This window comes from Strongylocentrotus purpuratus, unplaced genomic scaffold (genome assembly GCF_000002235.5).
Source record: "Strongylocentrotus purpuratus isolate Spur 01 unplaced genomic scaffold, Spur_5.0 spur5_scaffold_10, whole genome shotgun sequence".
Taxonomy (NCBI): Eukaryota; Metazoa; Echinodermata; class Echinoidea; order Camarodonta; family Strongylocentrotidae; genus Strongylocentrotus; species Strongylocentrotus purpuratus.
In genome coordinates, this window is record NW_022145595.1 from 20,777,353 (window position 1) to 20,791,697 (window position 14,345).

Below are 14,345 nucleotides of genomic sequence, written 5' to 3' on the forward strand. Positions count from 1 at the left end.
AATAATGGTATTTTACATGAAATGTTGTTTCAGTCTGTTCACCTAACTTTGCCCCAACACAGTTTGCCCGACGGTTCACCACATTTTGCCCGTTGCACACATGAGATGATCGACCTTGTCATATACCCGTTATATTCATTTATATTTATATCATTCCCTCTGGCTCTTCAAATGTTCCTCAAGTTTACCCCCCCCCCCCCCCAAAAATACAAAAAAATCATTACAAACTTGTTAATTTTTGTTTTATTGCAATACAAAGAAAGACACGAGGAGAGTAACCATCAGAGTTAAAATGGACATCTTCGAAAGAGTGTCGGCTCGACTGACGCCCGGGTAGAGGCCGTTCGTCCCGCAGAGCGCATCGAACCGACAACCATTCGAAGACATCTCGAGGTGCGAAACAACGTCGTCGTACGGGCAGAAGAATTCCCCGCAGGTGCCGAGCTTGATCGGGAGTTCGTTGTGGAGGACGAGCACGCGGTACTGGTCGCTGGGGCACTGAAGGACGTTGAAGCTGACGTGACCGGTCATGGGCGAGATACGGCCGCTGCGAAAGGCGCGGTTGACGCTGACGTCGTAGTTGTTGGCGAGTAGTTTGGGAGTGTCCTTGTAGAGACCGAGTATTGTCAGGAACGGCTGGAGAGTTGACGAATGGCCGAACTTGAAACTTCCTCTGCGGGTGCTGCATGACAAGCAAAGGAATGAACAAGCAGTTACAGACTTTGAAAGATAAAGTGGGCGATTACAAAAATAAAGCGCTTTTGAAACAGACTTTTGTCTATGAATAATGAAATAGCGCTATACTTGATCAATATAAACAATAAACATTGCACATTGTATGAGTTCATGATATACTTTACCATTATGTCAACCATACTAACTATAATAAAGTTTTGAAATATAACGGCAGCTGTTAGATATTACTATTATCCTTGAAATAAGATGATGACGAAACTTTACGTAAGAAGTGTTGATAAAGTTCAAATTCTAGATTTTTCAAAACTTTTCTAGAATTTTGAAGGTATTTCGGGCCTTACTTGTTGGCTGCGCAATAATAAGAAGGATATAAAAAGTTAAGATAATAAACATTTTGTTTGGTAAGAATATTCTACCAGCGAGGAAGAGAATTTTGATTATTGGGGAGGGGCTCTCTCAAGGTGGAGAGTGTACCAACATATCAGTATAGGTTGAAAGCTCACCCATTTTTCTTCACAGTCGTCATATACTCGACGACATCGTCGACGAGTGGGCACGCCATTTGGTAATTGATGTCGTAGCCATAACCTTCTTTCCAGTATTGCTTGAGATCGAGCCAATATTCCACGGCCAAGGACTCGTTTCTTAAGAAGAGGTTACACCAGGGGGAAGAACCGTAGTACGCGCTCTCGTAGCCGCACATGTGATGCATCACTTCAAGGTCGTCTGTAAGATAGATTGCAAATGATAAAATTAGATTTGGATCGGCAACCAGTTGCGAACTGGATAAAAATGCTTTATCAGGGATGCATCAAGGATTGTTAGAAAGGGTTTCGACATTTTTGTTTTTGTTTTGTTCGTTTATGTCTTTTAATTGTTTAATAGTATTTTACTTCTCCCTCAAATTTGATTTTTCAGGAAATGACAAACGATTCCCCCACATGAGTTTCCTCATAATCATAACAAGCGATCGTTCGAATCCCTGGACCATGCACCTATATTATGCACTGTATAAATAGTGGGTAAAAATTGCCGACATTTCTCCTCCGGTGACAATATTATTCTGTGGTTATTTTGTAAATAGGGTATTGAGTCTGTGGCGTAGCGTGTATGCACCAATTAAGGGGGGGGGCACTAAAACTGGCACGATTTTTTTTTTTTTTTTGGGGGGGGGTAGAGTACACTGCATGGTATTGCTAAGAAAATGAAATGCAAATTTTCCAAGGTTACTGAAGAGGAGGATGATGCGGAAGGTGGTCCAGGGGTCTTCCTTTCTCGTCCATTTCCCCTCCTCCCTTTCCCTTTCTTTCTTTTCTCAAGTTTCCTTTCATTTTATCGTCTGATCATTCGATTGGCGCCTTGTGCCTCCCGCCCCGTGCTCACCTGTAGCTACGCCGTTTTTAGGATCAGGGTTGCAATTGGGATTTAGGCTAAGGCTACGGTCAGGTTTAGTTTTAGAAATAGGGTTAGGGTTAGGAAATTTGTTGGGTCTAGAGTTGTAGCTATAGGAATTATGTTAATGTAAGGAAGTGACCGAGGAGCCGTGTGTCGTACAAAGGTAACGCCCCCTCCAATCCCTTTATCTCACATTATCTCTTTGTTGAATTTAACAGAATCAGACCACTGAAGATAGCAACAAAGTGTGACTCTTATGTGAAACCCCACGTAAGAGCCATCCGTCTGCGTTGTCTTTCAAAGTTTGCACTTTGGAGATAACGTATCTTCTCTAAGGGGACAATAAGACATATTTTAAGAATACTGTTTGATTAGAGGTACATAAAATCAATGTTAAAGTGAAAATTAATGTGCACTTTAAGTGACTTTTAATTAGCAGGGTGATCAGTTATTGTAACAAGTTCAGATTCGCTCACGAATTTATTATTGCGCTGTTATAAAATGCAGTTGAGTTTAAAGGCCCACTGCACTACTTGTAGCTACTTGCACCCTCCATATAACAAACAATGCCTAATCGGTGACCATTGGTCCCCCATGATCCTCTTTTTCTTATGTTAACTGAGAGCTGAGTTGATGAGATAACCACCTGTCCAGTGACCTTGCAGGGCGGTCTAATCCCTCCTGTAAACTACGGCAGATAAGCTTTAAAGCAAATAGCATTTCGTTGGATATCTCTCTTTACATTCGACTCTCTAAAAACGCGATTTCTACATGGTCCTTTTTCCCCCTCTCTTCTACGACAAAAAAGCGGTTAATCCCTGGGGTACTTGCAGGTACTCAACGGAAACGAAACGTAACATCATATCCGGAACCCGCTTCCCAATCCTGGATGATTTCCAAAATCACATTTATGACACATGCTTTAGAGGGGTATAGGAGGTCACATAGGGCAAGTGACCCCCCCCCCCCCGGGAATGACGAAAAGGAGGGGAAGAGAGAAAGAGGGAGAAGGAAATTGGAGAGGGAGGTGGGGGGGGGGGGCAAAGTGAACAGAAGATGACACGCCTTCTAACACACCCTGTTCTTACTATATAATGAGATAACGATGACCTTAATGATATACTTATAGGAAGAGTGCGATGCCCCACCCCCATGAAATTAATCTTCCGCATAAATGCTGAAGCTAGTTATGTCATTGATGACACATACAACATCACTACCTCGTATCCTATACTTCTTCAATTTCTTACAAATTTGTCTAGCTCTAGTATTCTTCGTTCTATCTATATATTCCTCCTTGTACAGTCGAAATGTATGCTGAATGTGCTTTGTACTGCAGTAAGGTTATGCAACTTTGATTGCGGAACCTTTGTGTAAAGAGATTACATAAGATTGGACTCCCCAATTCGATGGAAATGTGATCGTGTAACTGCAGCCCTAAGCTTTGCCTAGCCTCAGCGCATACTCGTCAGTATTCTTCGAATATCTACACTGTCGCTCATAAAGGTGGAATATTTTAGTTTTACCCCAATTTATGGAATTATTTTAAAAATTATTTAAAAATAATAGATCTAGATAATAGTGTATATTCTCAGATTTTATTGAATAATAATTTGCTAATGTGTGTTTTGCGGGACTGCTAAAGCATGTGTATGCTACTATGCTTATTAACTAGGGGACTTACGCCCTAAAGTCATAAATGACAGTAATGAGGATTAATGCCCCACAAAAGGGCACTAATATAGCACATCGACACGGTTTTGATCCTGGGGCCTCACAGTTACGAGGCCATTGTTTTGTCACTGAACCATGACTGTACGCAGCGGGGGCTAGGGTAGGGGGCAGGTTCCATAAATATAAAAAAAAACAGAAAATGCAATAAATTTTCAATAATTTATTGCATTTTACCCCGGTCCCCAACATAAAAAAAATCCTCTGGACGGCCATGCATTATGGCTCAAGGCATGGACACACAAAAGATTTTTTTATGTTGGGAATCGGGGTAAAATGCAATAAATATTTGAAAATTTATTGCATTTTCTGTGGGTTTTTTTATTTATGAAACTGCCCCTACCCTAGCCCCCGCTGCGTACAGTCATGGTTCAGTGACAAAGTAATGGCCTCGTAACTGTGAGACCCCAGGATCAAAACCGTGTCGATGTGCTATATTAGTGCCCTTTTGTGGGGCATTAATCCTCATTACTGTCATTTATGACTTAAGGGCATAGGTCCCCTAGTTGATAAGCATAGTAGCATACATATGCTTTAGCAGTCACGGAAAACACACATTGGCAAATTATTGTTCAATAAAATCTGAGAATGTATACTATTATCTAGATCTATTATTTTAAAATTATTTTTAAAATAATTCCATAAATTGGGATAAAACAAAAATATTCCACCTTTATGAGCGACAGTGTATATTAAGTTTAAATGTTCATATTTTAATCAATCGTTATGTTTTAAAACAAGAAGAACTGCAATCTAAATAAGCTATTAAAAGAATTACTCATCATCCCCTCAAAAAATGCAATGAAATGAAATAGTTTTGAACTCTGGTACAAAAGGACAAAAATAGACATTTATTTCGTACAGAGTCAAGACTGTTGAAAGACACGGATAAATAATAGCCAATCTGCCAAACGTCGATGTACTAGCAAAGCGAGATGTCAGATGGAAATATCGCGTCCATCACTAGTAGAATATGTATCCGATCTCTACAAGCTCGAATATTCAGACAACGGTTTCACTTTAAATTATGCTTGAATGTTAAAGGTAATAACAACAAACAAACAAAAACTAATTAAAGCATCAACATAATTATCAACGAAAACCCCTCTGATAGTATAAATAAAATACTTATTTGTTGATGATGATAATAATAGATGAATTAAGAAATTGAAATAGGAAATTTGTTGTCACTTTTGGTCATGTTCCATGGTCCCGTCCATCCGATTGGGGCGAGTTTGGTGGCCACCGCTTTGTAGGCCGAGGTGAGTTCAGGTCCCTCTTCGAACCTGTCGCGCTCCATGAGCGCCGCATCGTTGTCGTCGACGTCCGTGATGAACTTCGTGCAGCTCTCGTAGAACTTCAGCAGGAGGTCTTTCCCTTCAAGCTCGTGGTCAACCGCTACGGTTTCAGTGTTCGCCGTCGAATTCGCCGTCGAATTGAATGTACACGTCAACGTGTCCTGTTAATAAAATCGTGAAGAAAAATACTATAGAACAAAAAGATTGCAACTATTTTCGAGAAAACCACTCGAGGATAATTTCTTTGCATGTCCCATAGATATTATGTTTGCATATTTTAGTAGGTGACGCAAAGGCTATTGAAATCGCCTAAGGATGATTTTTCGAAGTAGTTGGTATCGTGTTTCAACTGAATCATTGCAGAAAACTTAAATTCACATGCACAGTTTGACAATAAGAAGCATTAAACAATTTTTGTCTTCAAACACATCGGAGCTGGGGAAAAGTTAATAAGAGATACAACGTTGTTTAAAGTTTTAAACCATATGGTTTTAAGCGAAGAGTATTTTGTGTACAGTAATTAAATTCTTAGAATAAAAATTATGAATATTTCTTGGACTACAAAATGTTCAAATTGTTAAATTGTTTAGTGCAATTTTAGTAAATTGAAGCGACAAATAAACAAACCTTGTCAAAAGTGGTCCTATTGGAATAATTTTAAGACAATGACACAATAATGATATCTGTGTAGCATTTACATAGCCGCGAAATATATGATAACGAAAACAAACTGAAACTAGGTACGTAACTTCTAGTTGGGTCTCCATGTGAGTTGAAAGATAAGTTTATAAGTTTATTAAAACGTTTTCAGGATCTACATGTTCTCAACCAATGTAAGCAGGGGTTGTGCAAGCTGGCACCACCCCTATTTCTCAATATTGATGGGTTTTTTCCTAACTTGAAACATGCAGTCGCACAAACAAGCTATCTCATGATTTTATCAGTACTAACAACCTGCTGGGCACCGGAAAACAATCTTTAAAATCAGTTAATTTCAATATCCGCTTTTAAATTTACATCGCCCCCCCCATACTTATAACGTTAGTCTTCTAAGCATTGACTATCACATGCTTTTTTACGAGGAGCGATTTATTACTTCAACTGTTAATAGCCCATCCCTGGAAACATTTAAAGCTCAATTTAAACAAAATAGATAAATTTGTCCACACGCAATGCGCTTCTCTCATCACAAAGTTAGCGTGGATGTGTCTCGAGAGGACATTTTGCTGACCAAACCATATAGATACAGATGCAGATAACTCTTCCCGAGTATGTTCATTTACGATTATTGTAATACACTTTAAGAAATGAATACTGTCTTGTTGATATTACCTGAAATAATTGTTTAATCCTCGTTTGGGCCACATCTTCCTATCTTAATATGATTTCGTGTAGCATGGTGTTATCATTATATTCGTATCTTATGTTAGTATATGATAATTTTGTTCCATTACTTTGTAAAACAACAAATAACCAATTCATTAGCTGCATTGTTCCCTTTAATAAAGCTTTGAATTTAATTTTAGTATAGGCCTATATTGTATTGAGTGAAACGAAACTGTTTTAATGACTACGGTAGTAAAAATAATATTGTACAAAGGTGATTTCCGTTAATACATGATGATTTTGTTCCATTACTTTGTAAAACAACAAATTACCATTTCCTTAGCTGCATTACTTCATGCATTTTGTATATGTTTATGTTTAATGATGCTGTCTATTATATGTATGAATGTATCTAGTATATTTATCCTTTTATATGTCATTAATTTTGTTTCATGTTACATGTACAATGCCGTATTTTAACCATCATACCCTGTAAATGACCTGCAATTCAGCTTCGGCTGCCAGAACGTCATGTGAATAAAACCTTTATTGAATTGAATTGAAGTGATTATGACCATTCAGTTTATTCTTGATAGATACCGTCTATATCTTCTCATAACTTTATATATTTTAAATAATTGTTTAATTTAATGATTACTTGTACTTGCAATAACTGGTTCAACATTTATTATCATCCATCTATTATCATTTTTTATATATGTATATAACTTTAGGTATGAACAATAATTTTAACTTTATCTTTTATCATTTTTATTATACATTTATATGATCATTCCTGTTTTTATGCACATTTTATGTAAACATTGCATTATTGGTCCATGGACTACTGCATTGTACATTGTTTGTATATGTTGATATTAATAAACCGAAATTGAATTGAATTGAATTGAATCATCCTAAAGAGGCAAAGAGATTGATGAATAACGTTATGAGAAAATATAAACTTTATCTATCAAGAATGAACCATGTTGATACAATCACTTCATAAGTGGAGAAGAAATAAAAGAAAAATGTATTCCAACTTTAAAGTTGACAGTGTAATTATTTAGATATATAATGATATTGGTATTATAGTGGTCGCTTGTAGGCCGGGAGTGTTCATCTCCACTAAGCATCGAGTGCTTATGGGTTACCATCAAAATGGTATTATTCAACATTCCTGGGTTGAGAGAGACAAAATCATGTCTTGCCAAATAGTGCCGCTGATCGGTACAGCAAGTGTTAGGATTGCATGAGTGAACTTACCCTTGTAGGTGTTTTGCTAGAGAAGGAACAATTAGCTGTCGGACCTTGGAGACCGTTGATGAAACCTTGTGCGCTGTCGACGGTCCGTTGTCTATACGTGCCCTGGAAGTCGAACCCGTCGAGGCCATCTTTGACGAAGAGTTCCGGCAGACGTTGCTTGATCCTCATACCCAACCCTTCCATTTCAGCGAAGCCGGCAGGGTGGAGCGAACTTTCGAGCGCTATCGGGTAGAGGTTGTCGGTGATGTTGAGCAGGTAGGCGAACTCCTCGCTGACGCCGGTCATTTTCATCCTCGCCAAGATGGCATTGTAATCCTCGATGTCGCTATCACTCGCGTACCGCATCCCGTGGCGGTTGACGGCGTACACTCCCACGGGCTTGCAGCCCGTTACCGAGGCGCTCTCCCCGACATCGCTGGCTATGGTCTGCCAGTCCCTCAACCGCTGGTTCTTTTCGTCGGTCCCAGGTTCGAAGCTTGTTTCGTAGCCGGTCTTCGTGCTGTAGCGTGCTGTTGGACCTTGGCCGTAAACGCAGACGACAACGGTGATTAATATTGCCAGACGATGCATTTTTGCTAATTGTTGTTCTCGCTCTCTAGGATCAGCAGAAGAGTGCTTACGTCGAGTATCCTCTGTATTATTGAACAAACATGCTCTGACTGTCTCGACCTTTGGAATAATCAGGGCAGCGTTAAACTAGTGAAGTTGTCTATAGTTCGCCCATTAAAAGCGAGCGTAGCAAATTTAACACACGTTTCAGTAGGATGTCCGTGAACTTGTTATGACGTCGGTTTCGTGAAACAATGCGTTCGCTGGATGCTCTTATAATCTACATATCCTGTGATTCCTGTCGAGAACGACTGTGAGCTATGTTACCCAGCAAGAAGGTATAAGCATTGTCTAATTAAACAGCTGACATATTTTGAATGACGGGAACAGCGAAGGGGGACATTACTATTGTAATTTGCTGAGCTCAGCATGTAAGATTACATTGTTGTTGCTAATTGTTATTTGGCACTTTTTGGCAGTATCTTTGCGCCCAGGGGCGTCAGAAGTTGGGGGGGGGGGGGGACAAAACGTATCTTTGCCCCCGCCCCCTGAAAAAAATCAGCGGTAAAGGATTAAATATTTGTATTATTTAACCAAAAATAAAATAAAAAGTAATAACAAACATGAATTGAATCACAACTAATCAGTAATTAAATTTTCTAAACATTCCGCATACCCCTAAATTAATCAATAGAGAATTTGATAATTGCCCTACGCGCATTCATGTATCGTGGAAATATTGTTAGAGGATGGTAAAGCGTGTTTTTTTTTCTCAAGGGCCTTAACCCTAAAAAGGGCGGACAATTTGAGGTCTTAATACGGCCGGGGGTGGGGGCATTATGCCCCCTCAAGATCTCGGCCTAGGAAGGTTCAATTAATGTGAAAATTAGGATGGTGATAGATTGAAGTATATTGAATAAGATGGAAATGTTTATTTTCTTTTATGTTTTTTTTTTTAATTAATATTTTTATGACAATATGCACATTTTGGGGGGAAATATTCTTACACACTCACATTTGTGAGAATTACATATTTTTATAGACATGTGATAATATTTTGTCGCCTAACACCCGAACCATAGATCCGCCCATATCCAATTTGGTATCAAAATGTGTGGGAGACACGAGGGAAAAACTCATGAAATTTCAGCGTATATGGCGTTAACAAGTATTTGCCGTGCTACACCCCCCCCCCTTTAACTGGCATAACCCCCTCGGAGCTTCATGTGGCTCAGCCCCCTGGACCCCACGCCAATTAGTGAACTACCAGTATCGCAAATAAGGTATCTAAATACGCTAATCTAACTATTATTGATTGCCTAAATCTCCTAAGTTTTGTGGGGCTCCCTGATCCCCGCCGGGGCAAAACCCCTGGACCCCACACTCACTTCGCTCCCTACGCTATACCTGATCGTTATTACTCCACTTTGAAAAACGTTCCCTGGGGTCTGCATGTTACATATGAGAGTGGTGGTGATGCAGATTTTGTTTTCTGCCCCCAAACGTTTTTGCTCATTACGCCACTGCCCCTGAAATGTTCCCCCCCCCCATCCCAAACTGCTTCCAGTGCGCCTGTTTGTGCCTACATGGGCGCCGGGAAAACACCAGCATGTTTAAAGAGCCTGGAAAAGGTTGGTGCTTTTTTTTACCCTATAGCTCCGCCCCCTTTTTACCAGTTTCCAGAAAGCATGTCTACAGTGCATGGTGATGTGAATGTGTGGAGGCGTCTGTTTAATTATGAGCGTTTCATAATGTTGTCGTAAGAAAATCAAGTCATTGGGGGGGGGGGGGGGGGGGGTCATTAGCTGGTAGGGCCGTGGGGGCACCAGTCTTAGGCAGATGAAATGATAATGTACAAGATCATCTTTAGGGGTATAATATTACGGGGAATATAATAGTATGAGAGGATCCTAACTTCTTTTTGCATTAGCCCTTTCTGCCCTTTCCTTTTCTTGTTCTGCTTTATATCGCTCAGTTTTTTTTTTTTTTTTTAGTAATTGAGTATAAAGGGATGGGGCATATGCAGGCGCGTACGCAGGGGGGGGGGGGGTGTTTGGGGGTTAAACACCCCCCTTTGGTATTTTTATGTGTATAAACCCCCCTAAAAAATTATTCCCATGGCTGACCTAAAAAAGGCGACCTTACCCCCCCCCCCCCCCCCAACGGAGCAAAATGTCAAATTTTCAAATTTCGAGACCAAAAAAAAAGAAGAAAAAAGTGTCCTCTTACCCCCCCCCCCCCCCCCCCCCACGCTTATTGAGCGCGGCCGGCTGAGTCGATGCGATAATTTTCGGCCCGATTTAAAAATGTTAACCCCCCCCCCCCCTTGAAAAAATCCTGCGTACGCGCCTGGGCATATGCATCCATGGCTGTCTTCAATGTACATATGGGAGATATTTCTGTATTTAAAAAAAAAAATCGTTTACTCCAATACTAGGAATTGCAAAAAAAAGTATTTCTTGGCATTATGTCACTATGAAGCTGAATCATACACAAAGATTGAGTCACCACACATGCAGGGAAGGGGCAGGGAAGGTTACGGGCGGGGTTCAAAATCTGAAATCATTCTAGGAGTGAAACAGATATTGCAAAAGGAAAACCGCCCACTGTTTCCATTTCTTTGTTTTTATGCGTTCGGGTTATACCTACTTCAATCAACAGACTTCTCCTTCTCCTTCTCCTTTCTCTCGTCTCCTTCTCCTTTCTCTCTTCTCCTTCTCCTTTCTCTCTTCTCCTTTTTAATTTCCATCTTATATTATTCTTCTCCTTCTTTTTCCCTTCTTCTTCCCGTTCTTCATCGTCATCTTCTTCTCCTCCTCCTCCTCCTCCTCCTCCTCTTCTCGTCTACTTCTCCTAATTCGCTATTTTATTTCCTTGCATTTTTTTCTCAACTGCTTATATATATAGTTGATTTCCAAAGATGGTCCAAAGTTTACATGCAATATGTAAAAGGCGTTGTGATTCTTTGTCATTTTGCAAACTTTGAAGTGAGAGGTTTTTTTTTTTTTTTTTAACGTCAACTGTACTCCTCCTCCTCCTCTTCATCTTCTTCTTTTTCTTCTTCTTACTCCTCCTCCTCTTCTTTTCGTCATCTTTTTCCCTTTCCTCCTTCTTCCTTTTTTCCCCTTCCTCTTCTTCTTCCCTTTCCTCCTTTTCCTCTTCTTCTTTTCTTCTTCTTCTTCTTCTTCTTCTTCTTCTTCTTCTTCTTTCTTCTTCTTCTTCTTCTTTTCTTCTTCTTCTTCTTCTTCTTCTTCTTCTTCTTCTTCTTCTTCTTCTTCTTCTTCTTCTTCTTCTTCTTCTTCTTCTTTCCCTTCGGTTTTTTCCTTCTCACTTGCTTTTACTTGATTGCCAAAGATTTATTCAGATGTATGCGCCCTTGCATACAATATACCCTTGATCTAACCTGGTACAAATGCGCTGTAACGTAGATGGCACTGTGATTCTTTGACATCTAGCAAAACTTTGAAGCCGCAATTTCTTCCGTCAACTGTACTCCGTTATCAGCTTTTTGATAAAAAGACAATACTGACAAAGGAAATGGAAATCAGGCAGGAAATGGAAGAATTGAGCAATTTGTCAATTTATCAAGCTAACATAAAACTTATATTCCCCAAAGATATCAAACTTCATTGTACCTTTATGTATCAATCATGTTGCCGAGGACTATATATTTTATGATAGGTAATTCAACCTGTGGTCACTCATTTTATTGATCACTTATGAATTGTTTTCTAGTGGTTTATCAAGGGGAGGGGGGGGGGGGGGGCTAGTATCCCCTTGCCTAATCCATCTAGCATATATTCTAAGTACATAAACGTTCATAATCTCTCCCCTTCTCTTGACCTTCTTTTGTCGATCCACTCAATTTGCTTTCTATTTTCTCTTCTCCTTTCCTTTTCCACCTCCACTCTTTCTCTCTCTCTTTCACTATCTCTCGTCTCTACACCAAACACTTCACTCACACTTCTCCATGATACAACACAATAAATAATACTTTCACAAAATTTCTTGACTTAAGACACGCCACTTCTTTTAATAGTCTGCATAGTTGAAAACCAGGAAAAATGCATAAGGCAAAAAATGGTCACAAACTATTTTCGTGTTTTCAGCTGAGCTAAAGTTATCCCACACAGTCAAGAGAAAAAATCAAACCAGATAAAACAAAATTATCGGATTGAAGAGAAAAATAGAAATAATAATTCTCTATTTTACATGATTGTATATCACATCTCACACCCAAATTGTACTGATCACTTTTCAGTACATTATTTCATCTACTTTGAGATAATATCTCAAATTTCTTTTTTTCGTATTGCACTTATTTTTTCATTTACATTTCCTTTTGCCATCTTAGCAAATGAACTAATCACATAAGAAATATATGAAGCATACAATCATTGAGAGAGAGACTTACTGCTAGACATATATGTTCCCATTGCCTCTGATTTGCATACATAAGTGGTACAAATGTGCACAACTCCTATGGGTTGTGTACACAGTACTGCATGCAGGACCTGTGTTTCCTATTTGCATGGCAAACCAATTGTTTATGCATTATACATTAAAACAACACCAAATAAGTTCAGATTCTTGTAACAATGGGGAAAAGGGCTCCACTTCAGACAGACAATATTTATCTTGCTTAAAAATCATCATAGCTGCATTCTCTTAAATAAAGTATATGATACGATTTAAAGCTGCATGAAAATATCTCCTTAAATGGTTAAATATAAGCATTTCTCTTAGAGGTACTATGTGATGTTTGAAAGTTTTTTTGTTTTTTTCCTGTGGTTGAAGTTTACATACATTGATCATGAACATACATGTAACAGCAGGGTGGACTATGACTTTACTTAAAGGTCTAGTTTGCCAACATCGGTGCAAACATTTACATTTCATTTCACTAGGTGTTTTTCCTGCCCCTCTTATTTTTGCTGCTCTTAGCTACTTTGACTTTCTCGAAAATAATCAAGTTAATTGGAACCTTTAAAAGATAATATCATAGGAAGGAACATGCAACTTCAGCTCCAGATTACACTGCAACTAAATGCACAAGCTGCTAACACAGTTACTTCCCACTCAAGGGTTTAAAAAAACAAAAACACAACAAATATACGCAAAAAAAGGCACATGCTACATTTTGACGCTCAGCAAGATCACATCTTAGAACAATCGGAAAAGCTAGTACTTTACTGAAACAGAATGATAACATAATAACATAATGTTATTATGTTATGACTTTGCCTATACGTTTTTTGGAGACATCATTGTCATACGTTAACGGAAGAATTTATTTTTACAAAGAAAACAAATGAACCTGGAATTCTAGGTTAAAGATTTTCTGACAGCATGGCTAAAAACTGTTATTATTATAATACGTTACGCAGAAATTGCTAACATCTGTTTCATTACATGTATCAAGAATTACTGCAATTCTGACAAAAATTGAAAGGAAATCGCATTGCAACAAAGCTTTAGTAAATGCGCTATCTTCAATAAATTTCAATATTATAATGTTAACAGGTAAGACTCAAGGGCTATATTTCAGGCTAATCATAAATTCTAAATAAATTTGTGCCATGAGTCATTCAACACAACCTGTATATATAAGGTGATCCGAAAGTCTGCTCAGGAGTATTCCATTAACTTTTAGTGCAGATGAACATTATGGTGTGGCATCAATTTCCTAAAGAAAATAAGGTCTAATTTTCAAAAGGGATGAAATATATAATGGATTGTAAAAGATGTTGTGCCCCGTACTTCATGAATAGTCATAATAAATTCAAGCTCAAATGTATGGACAAAAAAGAAGCGAGACTCGGAAGCAACGTTTCCAAACACCACATTCTCACCCATTTTTTTCACTTTGCCTACAAATTCCCATCTGCAAGTTCGTATTTCCTTTTCACCAAAGTAGAGGCAAAAACAAACAATGAACAACACAAAACCCCAAGTAGCACAGAATAGAGCAGTTGCAATCATTTTAAACTTCACATATTTTTTAAAGATTCACTTTTATATATAATTCACATATATTTTTAGTAAAGGACTTTTCCTTTTGTCAGAATAATGTACAATATCTTA

At 38.6% G+C, this 14,345-nt stretch overlaps 1 protein-coding gene across 1 annotated transcript; it reads right to left on the reverse strand.

Moving 5' to 3' along the window:
- Positions 1-208: 208 nt before the first annotated feature.
- LOC115921721 (multiple inositol polyphosphate phosphatase 1-like) lies at positions 209-8,649 on the reverse strand. Its single transcript, XM_030979731.1, has 4 exons — positions 7,713-8,649; positions 5,014-5,281; positions 1,200-1,422; positions 209-682 (listed from the first exon to the last, which is right to left on the reverse strand). Exons 1-4 carry the CDS (start codon positions 8,280-8,282, stop codon positions 244-246), a joined length of 1,500 nt encoding a protein of 499 aa, XP_030835591.1. The 5' UTR covers positions 8,283-8,649; the 3' UTR covers positions 209-243.
- Between the last annotated feature and the right edge of the window lie 5,696 nt (positions 8,650-14,345).